At 40.2% G+C, this 19,976-nt stretch overlaps 1 protein-coding gene across 1 annotated transcript in view; it reads right to left on the bottom strand.

Annotated features, from left to right (window-relative positions):
- Window positions 1-19,976, bottom strand: part of IL1RAPL2 (interleukin 1 receptor accessory protein like 2) — a gene marked incomplete at its 3' end in the record, with an annotated part of 360,377 nt that overhangs the window by 167,201 nt on the left and 173,200 nt on the right. Inside the window, exon 3 of the mRNA XM_083883782.1 lies at window positions 10,454-10,727. Coding sequence (XP_083739908.1) covers window positions 10,454-10,727 — 274 coding nt within the window. The remainder of the gene's footprint in view (window positions 1-10,453; window positions 10,728-19,976) is intronic.

The raw sequence follows: 19,976 nt of genomic DNA, 5'->3' as shown, positions 1-19,976 counted from the left end.
TCAGTGGTAGATCCAAAAGCTGGGAAGTGTATTTATCAAAGCAGTGCTCAGGGAACAGCACATCTCAGGCTTAGATCTCTCTCCATGTCTCTGAACACTCTGGCTGTTTTAATGACATTTTTATTGGCTCACTGACTGTGGAATTGGATAGATCAACCTGTACATTCATCTTTGCTCATTCTGAGTTAGAGCAACAACTGCAACGTCTTGGTGTGAAGGACAGGTGTCTGCCAGTGAAGGCAGGAACCTCCCTTGGAACTGAAAACATGGCCCCCTTCCCTCCAAATTATTATAACTTTGATTTAGGGGCTTTCAGGCAAGGGTATGAGGAGAGGAACAGCAGTTGTTTCCTGGTGTGTGTGTGTGTTTAACAAGGCAAACAAACCCCCCAGGGCAGCGCCGAGGGACAGAACACAAACCCTGGGACAGGCTGGGCGCCTTCCCCTGCCCTGCAGTTCCGGGCACGGCCAGCGGGGGCGTTGCGGGCTCCGGGCCGGGCACGGCCCTGCCGGGATTCCCCCGCGCCTGCAGGGGGCGCTGTGGCGCGGGCTCGGCCCGCCTCCCTCGGGGGGAATGGCGGGCGGGCCGGGGGGGAGAGAGAAAAGCGGCTTCCTTTGCCAATCCCCGGGGACAGACGGTGTCAGTGCCCCTCTGGACGGCAAAACGGGCTGCGGCAGGAACCTCAGAGCGGGGCTGGGACAGCAGAGACGGGCACAGCCCGGGGTGGCAGATGAAATGTATCAGAAACTCCTGAGCTGCAGCAGGAGCCGAGGGGTGTCCCGGCAGGCCGGAGCTGTGGGGTTACACTGCAGGGAAACACCCGGAGCAGCGGCACAGGAACGGCGGGGCTGGGCAGCGGCAGCCCGGACCCCAAACACGGCCCAGAGAGGCTCCGTGGGGGGAAAGGGGCTCGGGGCCCTGGGTTTTCCCTGAGACACCCAAGGAGATGGTGAGGAATCTCACCCAAGTGACATCAGGTGTGAATAAGGACCCAGTTCAGTGGCTGCTTTTACGGGCAAAGGCTCACCCACAGCAGGAGGAGCAGTACAGGGCTGAAACTCCATGGCAGCAGAGAATTCTCCCCACAGTTGCAGCAACTTGACCATTCCCCTCCAATCTGAGAGTGAGAGAGCGAGAAGAAACCAAGGCCACCCCCTCATCCCCCAGCCAATATCTCATGGCATCTCTGCCTTTCCAAAGAGAAAATCCCTAAGGCAAGAGAGTAACCAGCAGCACAGTTCCACCCAGCTTGGCCACTTCTTTTATCTTAGGCAACAAATGGGACAAAATGCCCTCAAAGAAAGAAGGAAAAATCAAAAAAATGAAATATCCTAACCTCCAACAAGCAGTAACCACACCACCAACCATCTTAGTCCATCAGAAGCATTAATACACAGCTATATCTACTACTGGCTGCTCTGTAAATGTGCTGTTTTATCAGCTCCTAGACTCTGATTGGATTTAGACATTTGATTGTTTTCCTCTCACTTCATGAGAGTTTAATAAATTTACTCCTGTCTAAATTTTACAGTTCACACAATGGTTATGAAGGTCACGGTTTGATGATCTGCTTAAGGAAAAATGAGTGTTGGCTTTTTTCAGATCATTGGCTTTTTTCAGATTGCACAAATGTAACATCCTAAAAACAAACAGATTATTACTTACTCTTCCAAGGTTTCACTCAAGTGTTAACTTATTTCTCAGTGACTCCCACTGACTCCTACATATTTGGGGTCATTGCCTGAAAAAGATCAATTTCCTGCCCATGGTGTAAATGACAGCCAGAGGTTACAAATCACAGACTCCTGAAATTTTTTGAGTTTTAATTCTTAAATTTGTTAAGTGAAAGAGCAACACCCAAAGAGGAACAGGCTGACAGTACTGTAGTTGCTCCTTGAACCAAAGGCCAAGAGATGCAGTGATCCTATGGCTTGTGTGTGGTACCGAGCCTTGGTACTGCTCCAAGTACTCCTGTCCTGTCCTGTCCTGTATTTTGCTTTCTTGTTGCTGTTACAACTGTTATTCTAATACTAACTCCTACACCTGAAAAGGAGAAATCCGGACTCCATGTTACCATTCCTTTAGCATCTGACACGTTTTCAAGATCCCCCTAGTAATAGAAAACAGCACCATGGAAAGTGTGATCTCAGAAATTAAGTGCTACACAGGAAAAATGTTATAAATCCAGTGCTCTTATATTATCTCTACTTCCTCCAACAGAGGAAGAAGTGGTGAATGAGGACAGAAGTACCATCTAAGGCCCCATTCCCTCCAAGCAGAAAAAGTATCTGTGTGGAACTAACCCACCACTCACCAGGAATTTATATTCTTTATGCACTTCTTTTCTCCTGAGATCCAATCTCTACATAAGACTCACTAGAAACAAGACAATTTGACCTTGACTAAAACATACTGGATGTCCCAGAGGGCCATGTTTTACAGTGAAGAAAGGCTATACCCTCTCTATTTAAAAGAAAAAAAACTTCTGAGCAAAGTCACTGAAAGGTAATTTTGAAAGGCTCACATAAATGACAGCTTGAAAAATAGATACCCAGGAATGTCCCTTCAAGTCACCTGTCAACAATCTAGTTCTCACCAGAGGCAGTTAAAAGCAAGACCTGTTCTCCTCACTATGAGTTTAGCCATCTTGTAATTGGACTTTTGAATTTTGAATTTTTGTACTCTTGATCCTGGGACGAAGGAGAAAACATGTTTGGATATGGCAATTGGGTAGAGAATCTCACAGTTTGATCTCTCTCACCAAAGCTTAGCTCCAATTTTAAATTTAATTTAGACTTCATTTTAAGAGGGAAATTTGACCTAAAAATGTCATGACATGCCTACTACAGTCAGCAAATACAGCCAGTAACAGCAAGACCATGACTTGAAAATTTGTGGCTATAATTTGAAAATTCATGTGTAATCTCTAGTATTGTTTCTTAAGTGTGTCTTAAGAAAGAAGAAGAATAAGTGACAGCCAGCTGATCCATACATGGTCAGGGCCAGGAGGAGCTATTTTTTTTCTTCTTGCCTTCACACACACATGCACTGGTCCTGATAACCTCTGCATTGTGACAGATGCAACTGAAAAGCAAATTACCAGTCAGTTGTTCCAATGGGGACTACCTAGAAGTCTTTTTTAACACCAACTCTTCTCTACACAAAGAGAAAATCTCCCAACATTTAAGCTGAATCACACAGCCCAACAGTGCTCCTTGGGTTTTGGGTGGTTTTTTTAAACATTTCACTAATGTTAATCATTAAATATTAGAATTAATATATGACAATACAATAAAGAACACAGAAGAAATGTAGAAGCCAAAAGAACACCAAGCTATTGCAGCAAATCCCACCTAAGTTCATGAACTATGTGGTCTCTGTCAGCTTCAGACACTCTGTTCCAGCAAAAAAAAAGTCCTGTAATTGGTTGGGTTTGCTCTGAGGGAAAATTCCTTCCTTGTCCTTAAGAATTACAAGGCAGCTAGTTGTTTTAAAGTTTGATGCTGCATATGACTAAGCAAATGACTGAATTTCATTTATTTCCTAATACTTTCCTATTAGAACTTGGATATTAATGTTAAATCACATTGTCTTACTGAAAAGTCCCATTACAAATGACATAAATCTGAGGCACAGGAACAACTACTCCCAGGACAGTACTAAGAAATCCTCTTGTAATAATTTTGCAATTGTGACACCCTGTTTCTGAGAGGACTGATCACTTTATCCTTTATCTCTTCCAGAACACACACTGTGTGGATTGGCTTACCTATTCCTCTATGCTTTTTTTTTTTTTTTTTAATTAGACACCTAGCACACAAGACAAAAGTTGCATTCAAGACACCCATCAGACTTGTCTGCATTGCTAAACCTCAATGATTTTATTGCCTGGGGGAATAAAACCTGTGGAGCGCATCCTTCATTCTGCACGTAAGTCCTATTTTGCAGATGCAATGTTGAAAGGCAGGTCCTGCTCTGTTTGTACACGGGCAATTGAGCAGGAAAACCAGTGGATCAGTTATTGTCTCACAGGGTATACAAGCAATGAAAGAATCATGAAATGAATGTCCTTGCAATGTGAACTCTTTTGAGTCCTGCAGCTGAGTCCTCTTGTTTGTGCCTTCCCTGAAATTGGTGGCCAGAAAGAAAGAAATCTTCCTCCAGTACCACTTAATAAATACCAGTTTAACTCCCTACGGTTCCGATATCTTGTATTATGGGTGTGATGGATTTCCTCAGGAAACCTTCCATTTGTCTGTCCACTCACAGGATACAGACAACATTTCCTACGGATGTGTTGTAGTTACACCTGGCTTCATGGGGATTCCAACAGGAATGATACCTGGGTGAGCACGCTGCCACTGTTATTTGGAGAACAGAAGGGAAATGGAAACTCCCTGATGCTGGAGAGGAGATGGCTGGGGAGGGCTGAAACATCTCAGCAGCAGCTCTCCTGCAGGCAAACTCTGACTGCATGAGGAAGCAGCCCCTCCACTCCGCATCCTTTCTCTGCTCTAGGCAAGGTTTGAAGCCCACCAGGGAAGGCACTTCAGGAGCAAGCAGTGACAGTGAGCTGAAACATTACTGAGGCACTGCAGCACAGGGAGCTTTGTTCTGACAACCTGTAGAGGCTAAAAAGTAAGCTCAGTCATTTTAAAAGTATCTAAATCTGGGACTTCACTATTAGGAAAACTGAAGGATACACAATGCTCTCATTCTTGTCCGTGCCACTGCAACAGGGAAGCCACTGGATGCCCTCCAACCACAAAGCAACATGGATATTTCTGCTTGAAGCCCTGACTGTTCTTGCAGCTTCTCATCAACAGTAAACATTGTTTTTCAGAGCGACAGAGGATGAATAATTTCTCTTTTAAAGCTTTAGAGGAGGAGGGTGAGTGAGCAGAAATATACATATCACCAGGGAAGAGAAACAAATCTTTGTTTTTCAGCAAAGAATAGATAGAACGGATTTCTCTCAATAAAGACAATGTCATCAAAATGATTTGCAGGAGCACCATCAGTTTCTACACAATTTTAGATACAAATGTAGAAGCATTCTGATTCCACTTTCCCCTGCATTTTGATAATGCCAAAACATTATATCTCAGTGATAAAACCTCAAAAAAATTTATTTTATCATGAATCATACTGACTTTATAATGTATCTGCTGTAGCATTGAATTCAAGTATTGAATACTATATCTCACAGGGATTTTGTTTATAGAGAATCAGTCAATTTTATTGTGGGAAATGTCACCCACTTTTAATGTGTGTCATTTAGTGTTAGTATCGTACAGAGCCTGGAAAGCCTGTTCCATACTGAATCCACTTGCTCCAAATGTGAGATGTTGCTGTTTCTACAGACATGCCTGGGACTATACAGGAAAGCTGATCATATGCCAGTGTGCAAGGCTGAGAGGTAACTGCAATATGCAATCCATCAGCTTCTTAGATGTGCTCTTCTTAAAGACACTAGCCCACAAGAAAATATCATCTTTAGATCTTCCTAGGTTGGCTCTATGAGGGAATAAAGCACTTGCCAGCAACAGATATGGACGATAATATTCTATGGCTAAACTGGAATTACAACACTGCGTCCAACACGGATTGAGCTACAAAATCACCTTTGTCATGAGCAGCTGAATGCTGAGCAAAGCCAAAGCACCTGAAGCATCCTGTATCACCATCAACAAAATGAAGAACTTCATTAAAACACATATTGTAAGAACCAGAAGAGATTGCTGCAGAGAAAGCAACCTTACCCCTACACATGTTCACCTTTATGACTGAGTCCAACATTTCTGTTTGGATCTGATTTGATTGATTTCTTCTTTTTTCATGCTGCTCAGAAGCCAGACTTCCAGCACTAAGAGGAGGGGTGCAGCTTTTCCTGGGCTGATGGGTGCATTCTGCAGTCCAGGTAGGCACTTGCAACAAACCCCTAAGCCCTGCCAAACACCCCCTGAAGTGAGAGCACACAAGGTTGTGCTGCGGATTTTACAGCCACCCCCTCCAGGCTGTCTAAATCTGCTTTTGATTTGCTGGTCATGCGCTCCACAGGCATTCAGAAGCCAGAAGGCTTAAAAATTACTATTGCTCTATTTTATTACTGCTCAGAAAGTAGTATCTCAATAGTTCACCAAAGGCTCAATTTCTCTGTGCATGTCCATAGCAACACTGCTGTCCATTAAGAACTGTGCACACAGGGATACAGCAAGGGAGAAAGGGTACACAGATTTCCTAACTTGATTTGTCAGCAGTTCTCTGGCATCAAATGCTGGTATTAGAGAACTGCAAGCTTATTCCCCCATAGGCATTCAAGGCCCTCAGTCTCTTGTTGTTCTGCATCCTGTACAAAAATCAAGGCTTAGCTTCATTAGCCAATTTGGTGACCACAAATTTTTACCTCCTGCTTCCCTGTACCTTCTTGAGGCCCGGATTTTCTACTCTCATGATTAACATTATGGGAATCAAGTTATTTTATTTCACCAACAGTTAATTAACAGCAAATATGTGCTTATGTTTTTACTCTTGCTGGTTTTATTCTTTAAATGCTGGCTACAATTTGTTTTGGTGCTGAGCCTAGTTAGAAGAAGGCTTCCATGTGCAGTCCCTAGATGAGTGCAAATTTGGGCTAAATTTTGCTGAGATTTCTTCCCCAGCTCATCTTTTCTTTCACCAGGTGAAGATGATCTAAGTTGGCCCAGTTCTTATTCTGTCTTTAAAAAACAAGTTTTTAACACAGAGAAACAGATGTATTTGTTCAGAGAGCAAAAGCAGATCATGATCTGGCAGAAGACTGTCCTACATACTCAGAACTTCACGGCCACCCTATGCATTTAGGTTGAGAGTAATTTCCACGTTTGGTTTTGATGCTTCATCATTCTGAAGCTCATCTCAGAATTCTTCAGTGAAGAAGCTGCAATCCAGAGTGCTGATGTGAAAATCCCAAGACATCAAACCTCCATAACAGAAATGCCAACAGCTTTATCTGAGAGTAGCATTGCTGACTGCTGGAAGATTAATGGCATATCCAGGGTATGTTCTGGAAGGAGACCTCCAGAACACTGCATTTCCACACTGGGCAGTAAAGTCATGATACAAATGTTGCAGCATTTACCTGGGAACTGCAATGAAATGCACAGCTGTCCATTACTTGGGATGCCTCTTGGATGTAGCAAGATGATTTGGCACAGAGAAGACATCCAAGAACAAAGCACTTGCAGAATTGAGACCTTTTCATATGTTTAACACTGGAGAAAAACATCACACTCCAGTTTGCATCTGAGTGTGAGCTCAATGCCAAAATGTATTGTGAGAAGGTAGAAGTAGATATTAATTCAACAGTAAGTTCCTCCTGTTATACACACACCCCCACACCTGTCTGTGGAATAATGTTTAATTGTTTAATAAAGGAGAGACAACATTTAAATTATGATATCAAATCTCTTCAGTCCAGAGAAGCAACCTCATTTATAAGGGCTGATCTAATACTCCTTAATTTTATGCAGTATTACAGGTTCTTTTACGAAACAGATACTATGATTATTGAAATGACAATTCTGCATAAGAAAGAATCCACTGACACATTTAATTTTTATCCATCTTCAAATCACTGTCATAGCAGCCTATCCTTCACCTGCTTATACCCACCCTTTTCAAGCAGCTTCTGAAAATTTCCTTCACACTGCTTCACTGAGTTATGCCTTGATCCTATGAGAACACATGAGAAACTAGAAAATGAATCTTCTTGAAAAACAGATTTGGTTTTTTGGTTGTTTTGTTTTTGTTTTTTTTAAAGAACCACGAAGAAACACTTCAAAAAATAAGAAACTCAGTGTAAAGTACAGTTGACATTTTCCCCATACAGTTTTCTTACCTGTCATCCTGTGTTGACTGGGAAAAAAGTAATTAGGGACAGTAAATTAAAAAAGCTCTCATTGTTGCCTTCCCAATCAAGACTATGTTCTTCCTTTCAACCCATGAACTTCTGGGACCAGGATCACTCATCCCACTTGGCCTCAGCACCACATCTAAGCATCTCATCCCCTTGCACCTTTTTGCAATGACAAGCACAAATAACAGAACAGTTCCAAGGCAAGAGACTTGAAGTGGTGGAAGTGGCCACTGGGACATGCAAATGTGGGATTTCATGCGTTGGGCAGCACAGGGAGATGTACCAGAGCTGCACACATCCCTGGTGAGCAGCTAGAAAGGCATAAATTAGAACTGAATTGCTTCTGATTTTCTCCTAAAGAACCTGAATGAAAAAATCATTGTTGAGAAAAAGTTCCAAATTTAGCTTGAATCAAAAGCATTTTCCTCCCCAATTTTTTTCTTTCAGCTACCAAACCAAAAGACTCAGCTATGCACGCAACCTTAAACCCAGTGTTGCACACAGATGGAGACAGTCACCTCTCCATTTCCACTGCATCAAGTTCTACCTACCAGTCTCTGTTAATTCAGTCTACAAAAGATGGCATTTGTAAAAGAGATTGATAATGCTTCTAGAAAATAAAATCGTATTCTAAAACGACTGTTCTCATTTGTGACCTCTTAATTACCATAAACCAGGTGATTCTGGTTAATGACTAAAACACAAACATCTGCTTATCCCACTCAAAAAAAAAAAAAAATGGATTAATAAAGCTGAAATTACACAGTTAATGGTGTGGATAGTCTCCCACAGAAGTGTGATCACATTTCAAAACATCACATCTAGCCCAATTTTAATGAAATTAAAATCAATTACTTTTGCTACATCCTCTGCTATTTTAAGCCTCCTATGGTTTCATGAACAATAACAGTAAGGATACATTACCATGCTTTTGGAAGAAAAAAATAATTCATTAAAGGAAGAAATATAATCTTTTATCTGTAACCACTATACATAGTATTCTTCACTCTGACATAAATCTGAAAAAGGCAAAAATATCTGTAATTATATAAGAAAGTTCTAGTCAAAGCAAGGAATCTGCATAACTGACAAGTTGCTGTGTAATGCCTTCCAATAAGCATGTCATATAGTTTTTAGCTGAAAATGAGAAGAATCCATGAATTATTCAAGAACTTGCCCATTTGTTACCAAAACTACTTTGTCATGTAAATGAGCAGAGTTTTGAAATTTCCCGGAAAAAAGTGTGTCCCAGAATTTGATCCAAGATCAATTCTTTATTTTTTACAAAGGATTTGCATTAAAATGTTTCAGATATTAAACTAGTAACTTGATTATCACAACAATGACTTCTTATGAAAAAAGCACGGCTCCCTTGAAACATGTAAATCACCATCTTCCTGTAACATTTTGAAATCAGAGACTTGACATCACACCCAACCTCTGACAGAAGAGCTGATAAAGAATAACTCCAAAGGCTGCAACACAATTCAACTGCTGACTTTGGCAGATCTATCCAGTATTTAAACTGGATCTTGGTGCCCAGTAGAAACCACCACAATCCAGGGCACAATCTTTGATTTCAGTAGCACTCCTCAGGATCAAAATGGTCTGAAGCAGCTGAGGCAGCAAGACTCAGCAGAGACAGACAGAAAGCAAATTCTGGGTTTTGAACAGTACTGGTATTTGCTGCAATACTTTATTTAGTTTATTTATTTATTTTATGTTTAATTTTTGTTGTATTTAATGTTATTTAATTCATGAAATGGGTCTAATTTCAGTATGGAACAGCAGACAAGGATGAAGCAAACTTACTGTCTGAAACTGAATAGTTTAAAACCAGATCACACATAGTATCTGTAAACTTCTTTTAATGCAAAACTGGATCATTTAAGGAGTATTTATTCATTCATTCTTCAAAAGTCCTCTTTTTTATCATCTCATTTTAAGCATAGAGATGACATCAACTTCTACATGATGGAAATCACGAGCTCCAGCACATGTTTAATTTAAGGCCTATCCAACAGTTCCAAGATACTTCTGAGAAATGCATTTTGGTGCCTTACCAAACAAGGTCTGCTTAAATGAATGGTAAATCACAATTGTGTATTAAAATAAACATTTCTTCAAAACCAGCAGAACTGTAACTCCCCATGGCCTGATCCCATCAGAATAATCAAACTGCAACTCTCTAGTAACTCAGAGGATTTGAAATAGAACAGTACTTAAACAAATACTTCATGACTTAAGAAGTATCAGGTTCTGAAGGTTTACAGCAAATTAAGAATTTGCAAACATTGTACTTAAAAAAAAGAAGTAATTAAGTGAGAGTACATTAATTATAACTATTGGACAAGGTAACTATAATTACTAGGGAAACTAATTTTGAGACAAATCATTATGTGACACATATAATTATGAGAATAAAAAAATTAATATGTAGTAACTGGATGAATATCTAAATTCTAATAGCTAATTTTTTTAACCAATATCTAATACTCCATACATTATTAACCAATAATCCCCACATTCTTATTTAGACTTTAACACAATACTCACCTTAGAACACATGTGTAGAAACCACTGTCTTGCAGCTCAACCGAGTGAAACCATATGGAATCTTCATCCTTGCTCATCCTAACTTCGGAAAAGATAATGGGCTCTTCTAAATCTCCTTTGTTTTTGTACCACATCAGCCTCAGACCTGTGCTTTGGGCCATGCTATAATTAGTTCTGATATAGCTGTAGAAAAGGGCACATTTCACTCGGACTGGTTCACCTGCCAAAGCCATGTATGTCTTGAGATCCACTGACCAGTCAATGCAACCATCAACTGAAAGCAAAACAATAATGAAGAAATATTAGACACAGACATATTTTTCAATATAATGAAAGGCAGCTTGGGAAATGCAATACAGTACATTAAAAAAATGGCTTTTGGCATGTGTTGAATTGTTTTAAAATAATATGAAACACATAAAACAGTTATTGGCAACTAAGGGGTTTCACACACCTTTTTTAATTACACGTAACTGTGAATGTGCAGGCAATAAATAGAGTATACTGAGCTTGCTGAATTCCACTTCTTTAGAAGATTATAACTTTCACCCCCTAAAACACTAATTCTTTATTAATTAAACAAAATGCTTTGCACCTTAACTACTTGCCTTTGTAAATCAGTTTTCAATTCTCCAATTCCTTGTTGGAGGAAAATGTACATTGGCATCTGATGCCAATCTTATCCCTTAAAACTTTTCCATACACCTCTTTTAGTTATGTTATGCAAAAAAATCTCCAAATAACAGATGTGACATTTAGAATTTGCTTTTCAAGGCAGTTCCACATAGTTGGGTTTTTTTCCCTACAGCCTACTCAAACTGTAGAGGTCTGCATTATATACAACATGATACAATTGCAACATGCTGCCTCTGCAATCAAACTTATTCAGGGGCCGTACAAATAAAAAAAGGACTTATTTTGATGTTCTGTTCAGCAGAAACTTTTGAAACAGTTTTCTTGATACTGCGCTCTAAAATTAATATACATCAGACAGTTTAATAAAAGATCACTTCTCCCTACAATTTTTTCTCCCATTGCTATTATCTTAGTTACAATATAGTTCTAGCACATGCACAAATATCAACATATCACATATCAGAGACCTTTTAATTCAATCTTTTTCATTGCTGGAAAAATTATAAGCTTGAAAAATCAGCAAAGAATAAAACCAAAGAAAAAGATTTCAAAGGCAGGTCATCAAAAGGCAAACACAATACCTAATGCTAATAGACTTCATTAAATATGTAGCTTTTAGAATTTATTGATCATATTAATCTACAAGTAAATGGAACATGTTTACTTTTAATACAGCACCCCAAATTCAACCAGGTAACTCTCAAGTTGCCTCTTCTGCATTTACAGTATCAATTCTGAAACTATAAATGTTGGATATCCTCATTTTTTATTTCATACACATTGTCAATTACATTCTATCATCAAAGCGATTTCTTTTTTAATTTACTTCCTAAACAAAGGTATTGAGCAAAAATTTCTGTACATGGAATATCATGTCTGATCCTATTTTTAGTGACTTTTACAGTCTTTTAATAATTTCTACCAAGTTTTCATGTTTCTCTTTAATCATTCAAAAGTAACCATGACAAATGGAAGGTTCTAATTTTCCCACCACAGTAAATCAGCTTTAAGTGTACTGTGATGAGCCACATGTTAAACTTGTTGACACTTCAATACTTTCCTGATATACAAACTTCCATGTAACACCTTGCTATAAAAGAGACGTGTAAAAAAAAAGAAATAATGTAAGCTCAGCAGGGAAGGGAAGCCCATTACTCAAAACATTACTCATGACGGTTTTGACAGGTGAAAGGAGATCATGGAACATCTTTACACCCAGGGTGTTTCCTGTTCCTGTCCCCACCCCACAGACAGGTGCAAAAGCAGCAGCTGTTTGTACCACCTGACTCCTTTCTTCATCACAAATGCCCTCAAACCAAACCCTTCATCTGAACTTATGTACACATTGTTCCAGTTAACTTCAATTTTGATTTTCATTCTCATTTTGCTCACAACATCCTACTGATTTAAATTAAAATTCATTGCTTTTAACAGCTGCTATTAATGACATCAACTGAAAGGCCAGCAGCAATTTACTGATGTTCTTTTTCCTCACTGTTTCTTCTGTGTCGTTCCTCTTAGTGCCACACACAATAGGACACGTTTGGATAATCATTATTTGAAAATCCTGTGCTAAAGTATTTGTTCTTAGTTCATCTCATCCAGGTTTATAACATCCTTCACCATGACCAAAGCTGCACATTGTATCTTGAACATTCTCTTGCTGAGACCCCAAAAAATATCACACTGACCTGTCTCTGTCTTGCTGCTGCACAGACATGGGCAACCTACAGCAGAGCTGGAGAAGGAACCTGGTTCTCCCAGTCCTACAACCCTCATCCTTTACTCACTTTTATATTAAATTCCTGGTTCTGACACCATGGATTATTTTATATAGATGAAAGGACTTCTACATTGAACAGGTATCATTGTCCTCCACACAGAGCTTCCTCAGAAAGCTCTGTGCTTTTTTAAGTCCTGCTCTTTAGGCTGCTGTGATTTACAATTAAAGAACAGTGTAGAGCTCACAGCTGCCTTCTCTCAGCAAGGGATGTGCAAGGCAACGCTGAGCACTCCAGATGGCTCATCCCTTGTTCTCCAGGACACATAGTTATTCTCAAAGGTACCCTCTCTCCCATGATTTAGCAAAGTCACAGAAGTTTAAGTAGGGCCATAGGTGGAAATGGATATGGGAGTCCAGAACTGGAATTTAGATCCAAATTAATGCAGGCAATCTAATTAATTCTGTCACTCTTGTGTCAATCGAATCCTGTCACATCATCTAATGCTTTCAAACCTGTGCTGGTTCAACAAAGTTAAACCACACCAATGAGACACACATGGTAAGTTTGTGGATCAAGGACAGCAGTGCCAGGTTTTAATTTATTTCATAGAGCAGAGTCACAATTAGTAGGAGTTCTGTAGTTAGGAAATGACCCAATATGGAAATCCAAATTTGGAAGCTCAAAATACCCTGCTTCCAGTGAAATTTCTCCCATATCCACACCAAACAACTTGTCAAAGCACAGCTCAAACAAACACTAAGCAACCTCAGTGCCATTCAATATGCCTCGTCCTCCACTTTCATTTGAAAATTTCTTTTCCCTTCTCGTGTGCACTTCTCTACTATTCCAATTTCAGAATTTGAGCTGTTGAAGCATAGGTAGCACAGTGAAATAGATGAAAGGCATTTGAACAGTAATTTACAACCAGGTCACCAGAGTGGCTAAAAATCCCCTCCAGCTGCCCCCACAGGAACTGTACCCACCCAATGGTGGGGCTGGTGCTCTGTTGACCACTGCCAGTGCTGCAGTGGAGGCACCAGACACAGCAACCTGAGCCCAGCACAGCACCTGCATCCCACAGAAGAAAGGAAAGAAAAGGAAATTTACACTAGAGACTTTTTTCCCTATTAACAGTATCTGAATGAAAGAATTTCAGCAGCCCACAGGAGGCTGACCCACACAGGGTGTGGGGTGGAGGGAGAAGATGGAGGCAGATTGCTGCCTATGGCCCTGTCTGCCCCAGCTGCTCCCCTGTGACAGCTCTCCCTGCAGCAGGCCAGGAGGGGGTAATTACAGAGAGAAGAGCACACAGGGAACAGAGCAACCAGTCATTAGTGTTGATGACATCTGCAGAGGGGAGAAGTCTCAAAGAGCACCTTGACAAATCTTAATTATTGAAGAAAGACTAATCAAACAGGAGATGAATTTTTCCCCTTGCTCTTTTTTTTCTTGTTAAATACACAGGTAAGAGTGTTTCCTCTTCTGAAGCTGTAGAGGCTAAAATCTAGGTCAGGCTCCCTGCACTCACATGGAAACTGGAATTTTTCCTCTTGCTGTGCTGTCAGTCACTGGAGCGTGAGCATTGTTAGATTCGTTTGGAGTATTCTCCAAGCTGTCATTACAAATGACTGGAGCTGCTTAGGTGGAGTTCGGCACTCCATTACCCAGAACAAAGTTTGCTGTCATTTTTGTTGGGCTGGCTCTCAATATGTAATATAATCAGGTTGGTGAGAAAAATAATAGCATTAGAGAGGCACTTATATAATAAATGTATATACACCATTTCTCTGCTAGCCTATAATCACCTGGTAAGTGCCTGACTGAAAGCTGATTCAAATTAAATCCTGTCTATTGTGGATGTACTTTACACACTTCCAAGACAGGCCCTTTTTTTTTTTTTTTTCCTTTAAATTTGGAATACTAAGAGAATGTGGAAAGCACTGTCCCATTTTTATCCCAGATTCCTAAGTAGAAGTGGTTTGCCCATGTGTCAATCTTCCTCATCCCCTTAGCATAACTTCTACCCCAGCTGACTAAATTCAACCCTATTGCATGGCATATGAAAGTGCCCAGGAGTGTTATCTCCTGCCTGGGTGCAGAAAGGCATCCCACCACATCCCCCCATGAGCTGGGAAACACAGCAGCAGTGAACCACAGTGCAGCCCAAAGGGGCCCATCCCAGTTACCTACTCAGGCTACTGCAACCTGAGCAGAGAATGAATTGAAAATGAAGGCTACAAAACTATTAAGGAAAATATAGATTGAGTTGGCTGACAGTAAGTTGCTGTACTTTTATGTTAGCAATCACCCAAAGCATGTACTGCATCTTCTTCCTCAACATTTCCTGGTAATTTCCCATTACTCTTATTTTAAATAAATCTAGTTGTCTAGGGAGTCTAGATGCATTTTAACATGAACCATAATAATTTATAAGCAATTATAGAGGAGCATGTACATCGTCTCTAAGTAATTTGTCTTTCTGATTGCTGTCACATGAATAATTTTTTGCATTGCACATCTGCCTGTTATAATTTTTATAGGGATCTGTCACCTACAGCAATTTATATCATGGCATTGTTAAACACGTTTGCCTACCTTGTTACCTGAAAATCTAATTTTAAATTGAAATCATCTACAAATAAATCATTAAAAAAATAATACACTAGCTAAAGTATTAAATTTATTGCTCCACAAACCAGGCAATGCTTGTGACTGTAAGTACATAGTCAGAAATAAAATCACCATTCCTCTAATACAAGAGTTATATTTTTATGTATACGTTGGCTGTGGAACAGCAGAGTCCAGGAAGTGATATCCATCATGCTCGGGGTTTGCAGACATGTAGCAATGATAGATGCACTCCATTAAGAATATCCAAAGAGAGATGCAAATTTTTTTAGAGCCTTAAAGGGGAGAAATCAGTTACAGCCTATGAATTTTTGGCAACTTGGTATTTTCAGGTCTTGATTCCAGAAAAAAGGGAACACATCCTGCATTTGAGCATACCCAGGAGAGCCTTTAGCAGCTTTGGCTGGACATGATTGTCTCAAGGGTCAGGGTGTTTGTTGGATCAGCCTCACCATATGTAATTGGTTTCACACCTCTGGATTTTTGGCTGCACTGTGCTGATGCTGCTGCATTAGCAGCAGACCTCTGCCAGCCTCTCATCACAGCCTGGCACTGCTATGTGAGGCCTGAACATCAGCAGAGCCCAGTCTGTGTCCCCTGTCTCCTCCCAGAGCCCTTCCCAGCTCCTTACACCATGCGATGCTGGGGACCTGAGCTGCCTAAAAACTGCCAGCAACCACCACACCCTTCCGAGTATTCTTTAAGTACTCCACTGCTCAGAGACATTTGCTGTCAGAGAGCACATTGCAGATAACAGTCTTGACCACTTTATGCACTGTTCAAAATCAAGGATGTTATCCCCAAAGCACAATGAGATCCCTGTATGTGGAGCTCCCTCGTCTTACCTGACCGATCAAACTGCATGATGAAAGAACACTCTCATAACTGTTAATAAAAATTCACTCTGCTGAGAGATGTCTAAGCTGGTATCTCTGACATGAAGAGCAAGTGACCTGGCTTTACAGGGGAGAAGGAGAAGCCCATGCTGACAATACTCCAGGAGGGAGAGTGGCCTTGTCCATCAGCAGAGGAGCATTTCCAAGAGCAAGGCGGGAGGGGAGGAGGGGGAAGTTCAGGTAAAGTGTCTGTCATGTCTCTTTTCTGTGAGTTTTACTCCTCTTTGAATCAAGTAGACTCTAGGTTTTGACTCTATATCTATATTTTAAAGTGCATTTTAGAAAAAATTCTATCAGTTTTCCCCCAAGGGACACAAAATCAAAAAACATATCTGTTGGAGATAACATCACTTAGAAAATAACAAATCTTGAGCAAAAACAAGTTTATCATGGTTCAAGATGGGTGAATTTTGCCATGCTTCTCCTGCAACCCTGTCAACAACTCTTACTAATTATTTTCTATGATAGTAACACCTTGTTTCAGAAATAAACCAAGATTTTTTTTGCTGTAGAAACACACACAACACATATGAGTAGGATCACTCACAGACTTTGTAGTTTGTCTACTCTGATCTCATTTTCTGAATATTTTCCAGAAAGAATTAGACTATTTAAACTTAAATATGTTTGAGACTTTCAAGGCATATAAAAGTGCAAATATTCTAAAATTTTAAGTCAAGTAATGATGAGTGCAGAAAATCTTCATTAAATTTAGCAACGTGCAAATGTTTCTCCAAATCTGGGCCAAAAATAAGGAAAAATGCATTTAAACATCCTTATACACTACCTAACTTTTTTTACTAATTTTAATCAAAGCTTCAAATTTCTGTAGGATGGACTAAAAGGTTTTTAATACTTGTGTATGCTTCATTTTTTTGACCAGATTTTCTTATGATCCACAGCTAAACAACCCAACTCAAATGTCAAATATTCCAGCCGAACACTCATCATTTCCTTTGAGGTCAAACTCACTGTAAATATATACTGCCAGAGGTTCAAATAACCACAGATTGCTCTGCCCTGAATTACATATGCATATGGAGCCAGGAGCATTTTAGCCTTGTATTGAAAATGCAAAAGAAAGAACATACTGGTATATCACCAAAATTCTCTAGGGAGAGAAAAAACCCTGAACAAAGTCTCAGCTTCCAGGAGCAATGGCATATTAATGAGGTCAAGGCTTAGAAATTATACTTGAAGAATGAAAATGCTGCAGCAGCATCAGTAGAAGTGACTGGACAGGGGCATTTCATCCTGTAGCACTTGTCAGAGCCAGCTTTTCAGGTGGCACCTTATCACAGGGGTTTTCTGGAACGCTCGCTGATGGAGAGAAGAGCAAATCACAGCTGGCAGGTTAAGATTTTGCTGGAGACAGTGAGGTCTGAGACACATTCTGTGAGGGAAAGGAAATCTCTGTTCTCATCATATTCTTTGCTACCTCTTCCAAGTCAGATGTTCCCAGAGACAGATGGAACCTGAAGTGCCCTTCCAAAGCTGTGCTCTTTGCGTTCAGCTGATCGCTCTGCTGAGCACAGAGAAAGAGAGGGGGAGGGCACTAAAGCAGCTCTTTAAAATGCAGCATATTCACCCTAAAAATGAGTATTTGGTGACCTTGATCTCGTAATCACTTCAATATCTGGCAGGTTTTTAAAAAGCCTGTTGAAGTAAACAGTACGGAAATTGGAACTTATAAAAGTGTTTTGGTTTAAAATATTCAGTGTAATGCCTTGATTCTCTGCAGCTGTCACCATGTTAGAAAACAATGTAAAAGGCACCTTGAAAATCAACAGCACTAGAGCCAGGACATGAACAATAAAGAAATCATACTTCATGCTTTCATGCTTTCATGTATTTTGTGAAGTCTCAGCCATGGGTTCAAGGCATGTGCCCCAGCCTGTCCTGCCTTCTCAGCCCTGCCTGGTCCCTGCTCTTCCCACTCCAGATCCCCTCCTGCCATGGGGCATCTCCTGCCTCTGCCCAGCCTCCCTCTTTGCTCTAAGGCAGAAAGCCAAGTGGGTGATCTGCAGTGAACAAGGTATCCAAACCACTAAACTTGTTTTCTTCTTTGAGCATCTATACATTAATACCTATTTCTTCAAAGTCAGCCATGAAACAACATGATTAAATTAGCACCAACTAGCCTAGGAACATTATCTTAAGCAATGAAAGTATGTTGCTCCAGATTGAAGTGGCCAGATACAGGATGTTACATCTGCTTCTTGCACTGAGCAAGTAACAAAACTTTCCCATTTAAATCCTAAAATTTTAATTCCATAAATTAACAACTCAGACAACCAAAAAGTCAGTGCAAACACTAGTATGAACTCAAAGGTTTTAAATTAGTGTTCATCCAGATCTGAAGCCTATCTGAAGATGAGCTTTTCTTTTCTTGTCCACAAAACCCAATAAACAAAAATACTTCCCTTTTCCAAGCCTCAAAATGGGGAAAGAAAAGTTGTTTTTTTCTAGCATGTTGCACAGTGGATGTTGCCATTTTTGTTAGCTCTTTGGATTCCTTAGGGAATTAATGAATGATGGAAAAGTTCAAAGAGAGATTTCCCAGTATCTCTGATATTTCTTTGGTACACAGAACTATTTTCAGGGGAGGGAGGGAGGGAGGGAGGGAGGAGAATCTAAGGGAGAACAGTAACTGATCCCAATAACAAGTAAAACAGACTGAAATTATTTCTTTGCACTTATAAATAAAAGTTTTATCCTAACACAATTTTGGGTAAGGACCAACACACTGAAGACACCCTTTATACCTGAAGGTTTGTGCATTTAATATTTTAAGTGCTGTTGACTACACATGAGCTCTTTGAAGACACTCTCCAAGACAGTTTCAATATTCTCCAGCCAACTACTTTAACCACATAAAATTTCACACAGTTCTGTTTTCATGTCTTTAGCACCATGCAAACTTTGGGAACAAAGCTGAATTCATCTCAATAATTGATGAGTCTCTTTTCATTAGTTTTTTTGAATAAAGTTACTTAAGGTAAAGTAAATGAAAACTAGCTCCCAGATCAGGCAGTTGCAGTCTTAAGTAATCACACAATTAGAAAACTCTATATCCATTGCTTGTTATTCCCAGAAGGGAGTAGTAGGAAAGAATTGTGAATAACAAGAATTTAAAATTTAAGAGAATGAACCTCTATTAACTTGGTAGCCCCTGTGGGGTAGAATAATTGGTGTACATACACAAGATTATTTTATCTGGCATTTGTTTTTCAAGTATGTGGACAGTTTGAATTGGATTATCTGCTCTGAGGGCACAGTCCTCTTGAGTTTGGATTAGGTTAGAAAGATGGGCTCTCTGTTGAATAAACGGGGCCAAATCAGTTTCTTCTGCTGTCTGTAGAGGACAGTCCTTGAGAGAGCTTTGTAAGAGCTCCTACCACACCTACCTGTGCCAGAGGCAGAGTGCTAGACAGGAAAAGAGAGGAAGGAGATTGTCAAAAGAGCCCACCCCCAGAGGAAAGCAGGACTGAGTTATTCCTGGGGACGATCTCCGTTCTGGTTGTGCAAGGTTTAAGCAATCCTTCACTGGGACACCTCAGCAGAGACATTCCTGGTAACCCAAATTCCCCATTTACCATGGGAAACTGGTGCCTGACCAATGCTCCGGCCTGTCTCACA

Source organism: Zosterops lateralis (assembly GCF_965231275.1).
Source record: "Zosterops lateralis genome assembly, chromosome: Z".
Taxonomy (NCBI): domain Eukaryota; kingdom Metazoa; phylum Chordata; class Aves; order Passeriformes; family Zosteropidae; genus Zosterops; species Zosterops lateralis.
Note: the sequence above shows the minus strand (reverse complement) of the source record. Positions and strands in the feature narration are given on the sequence as shown.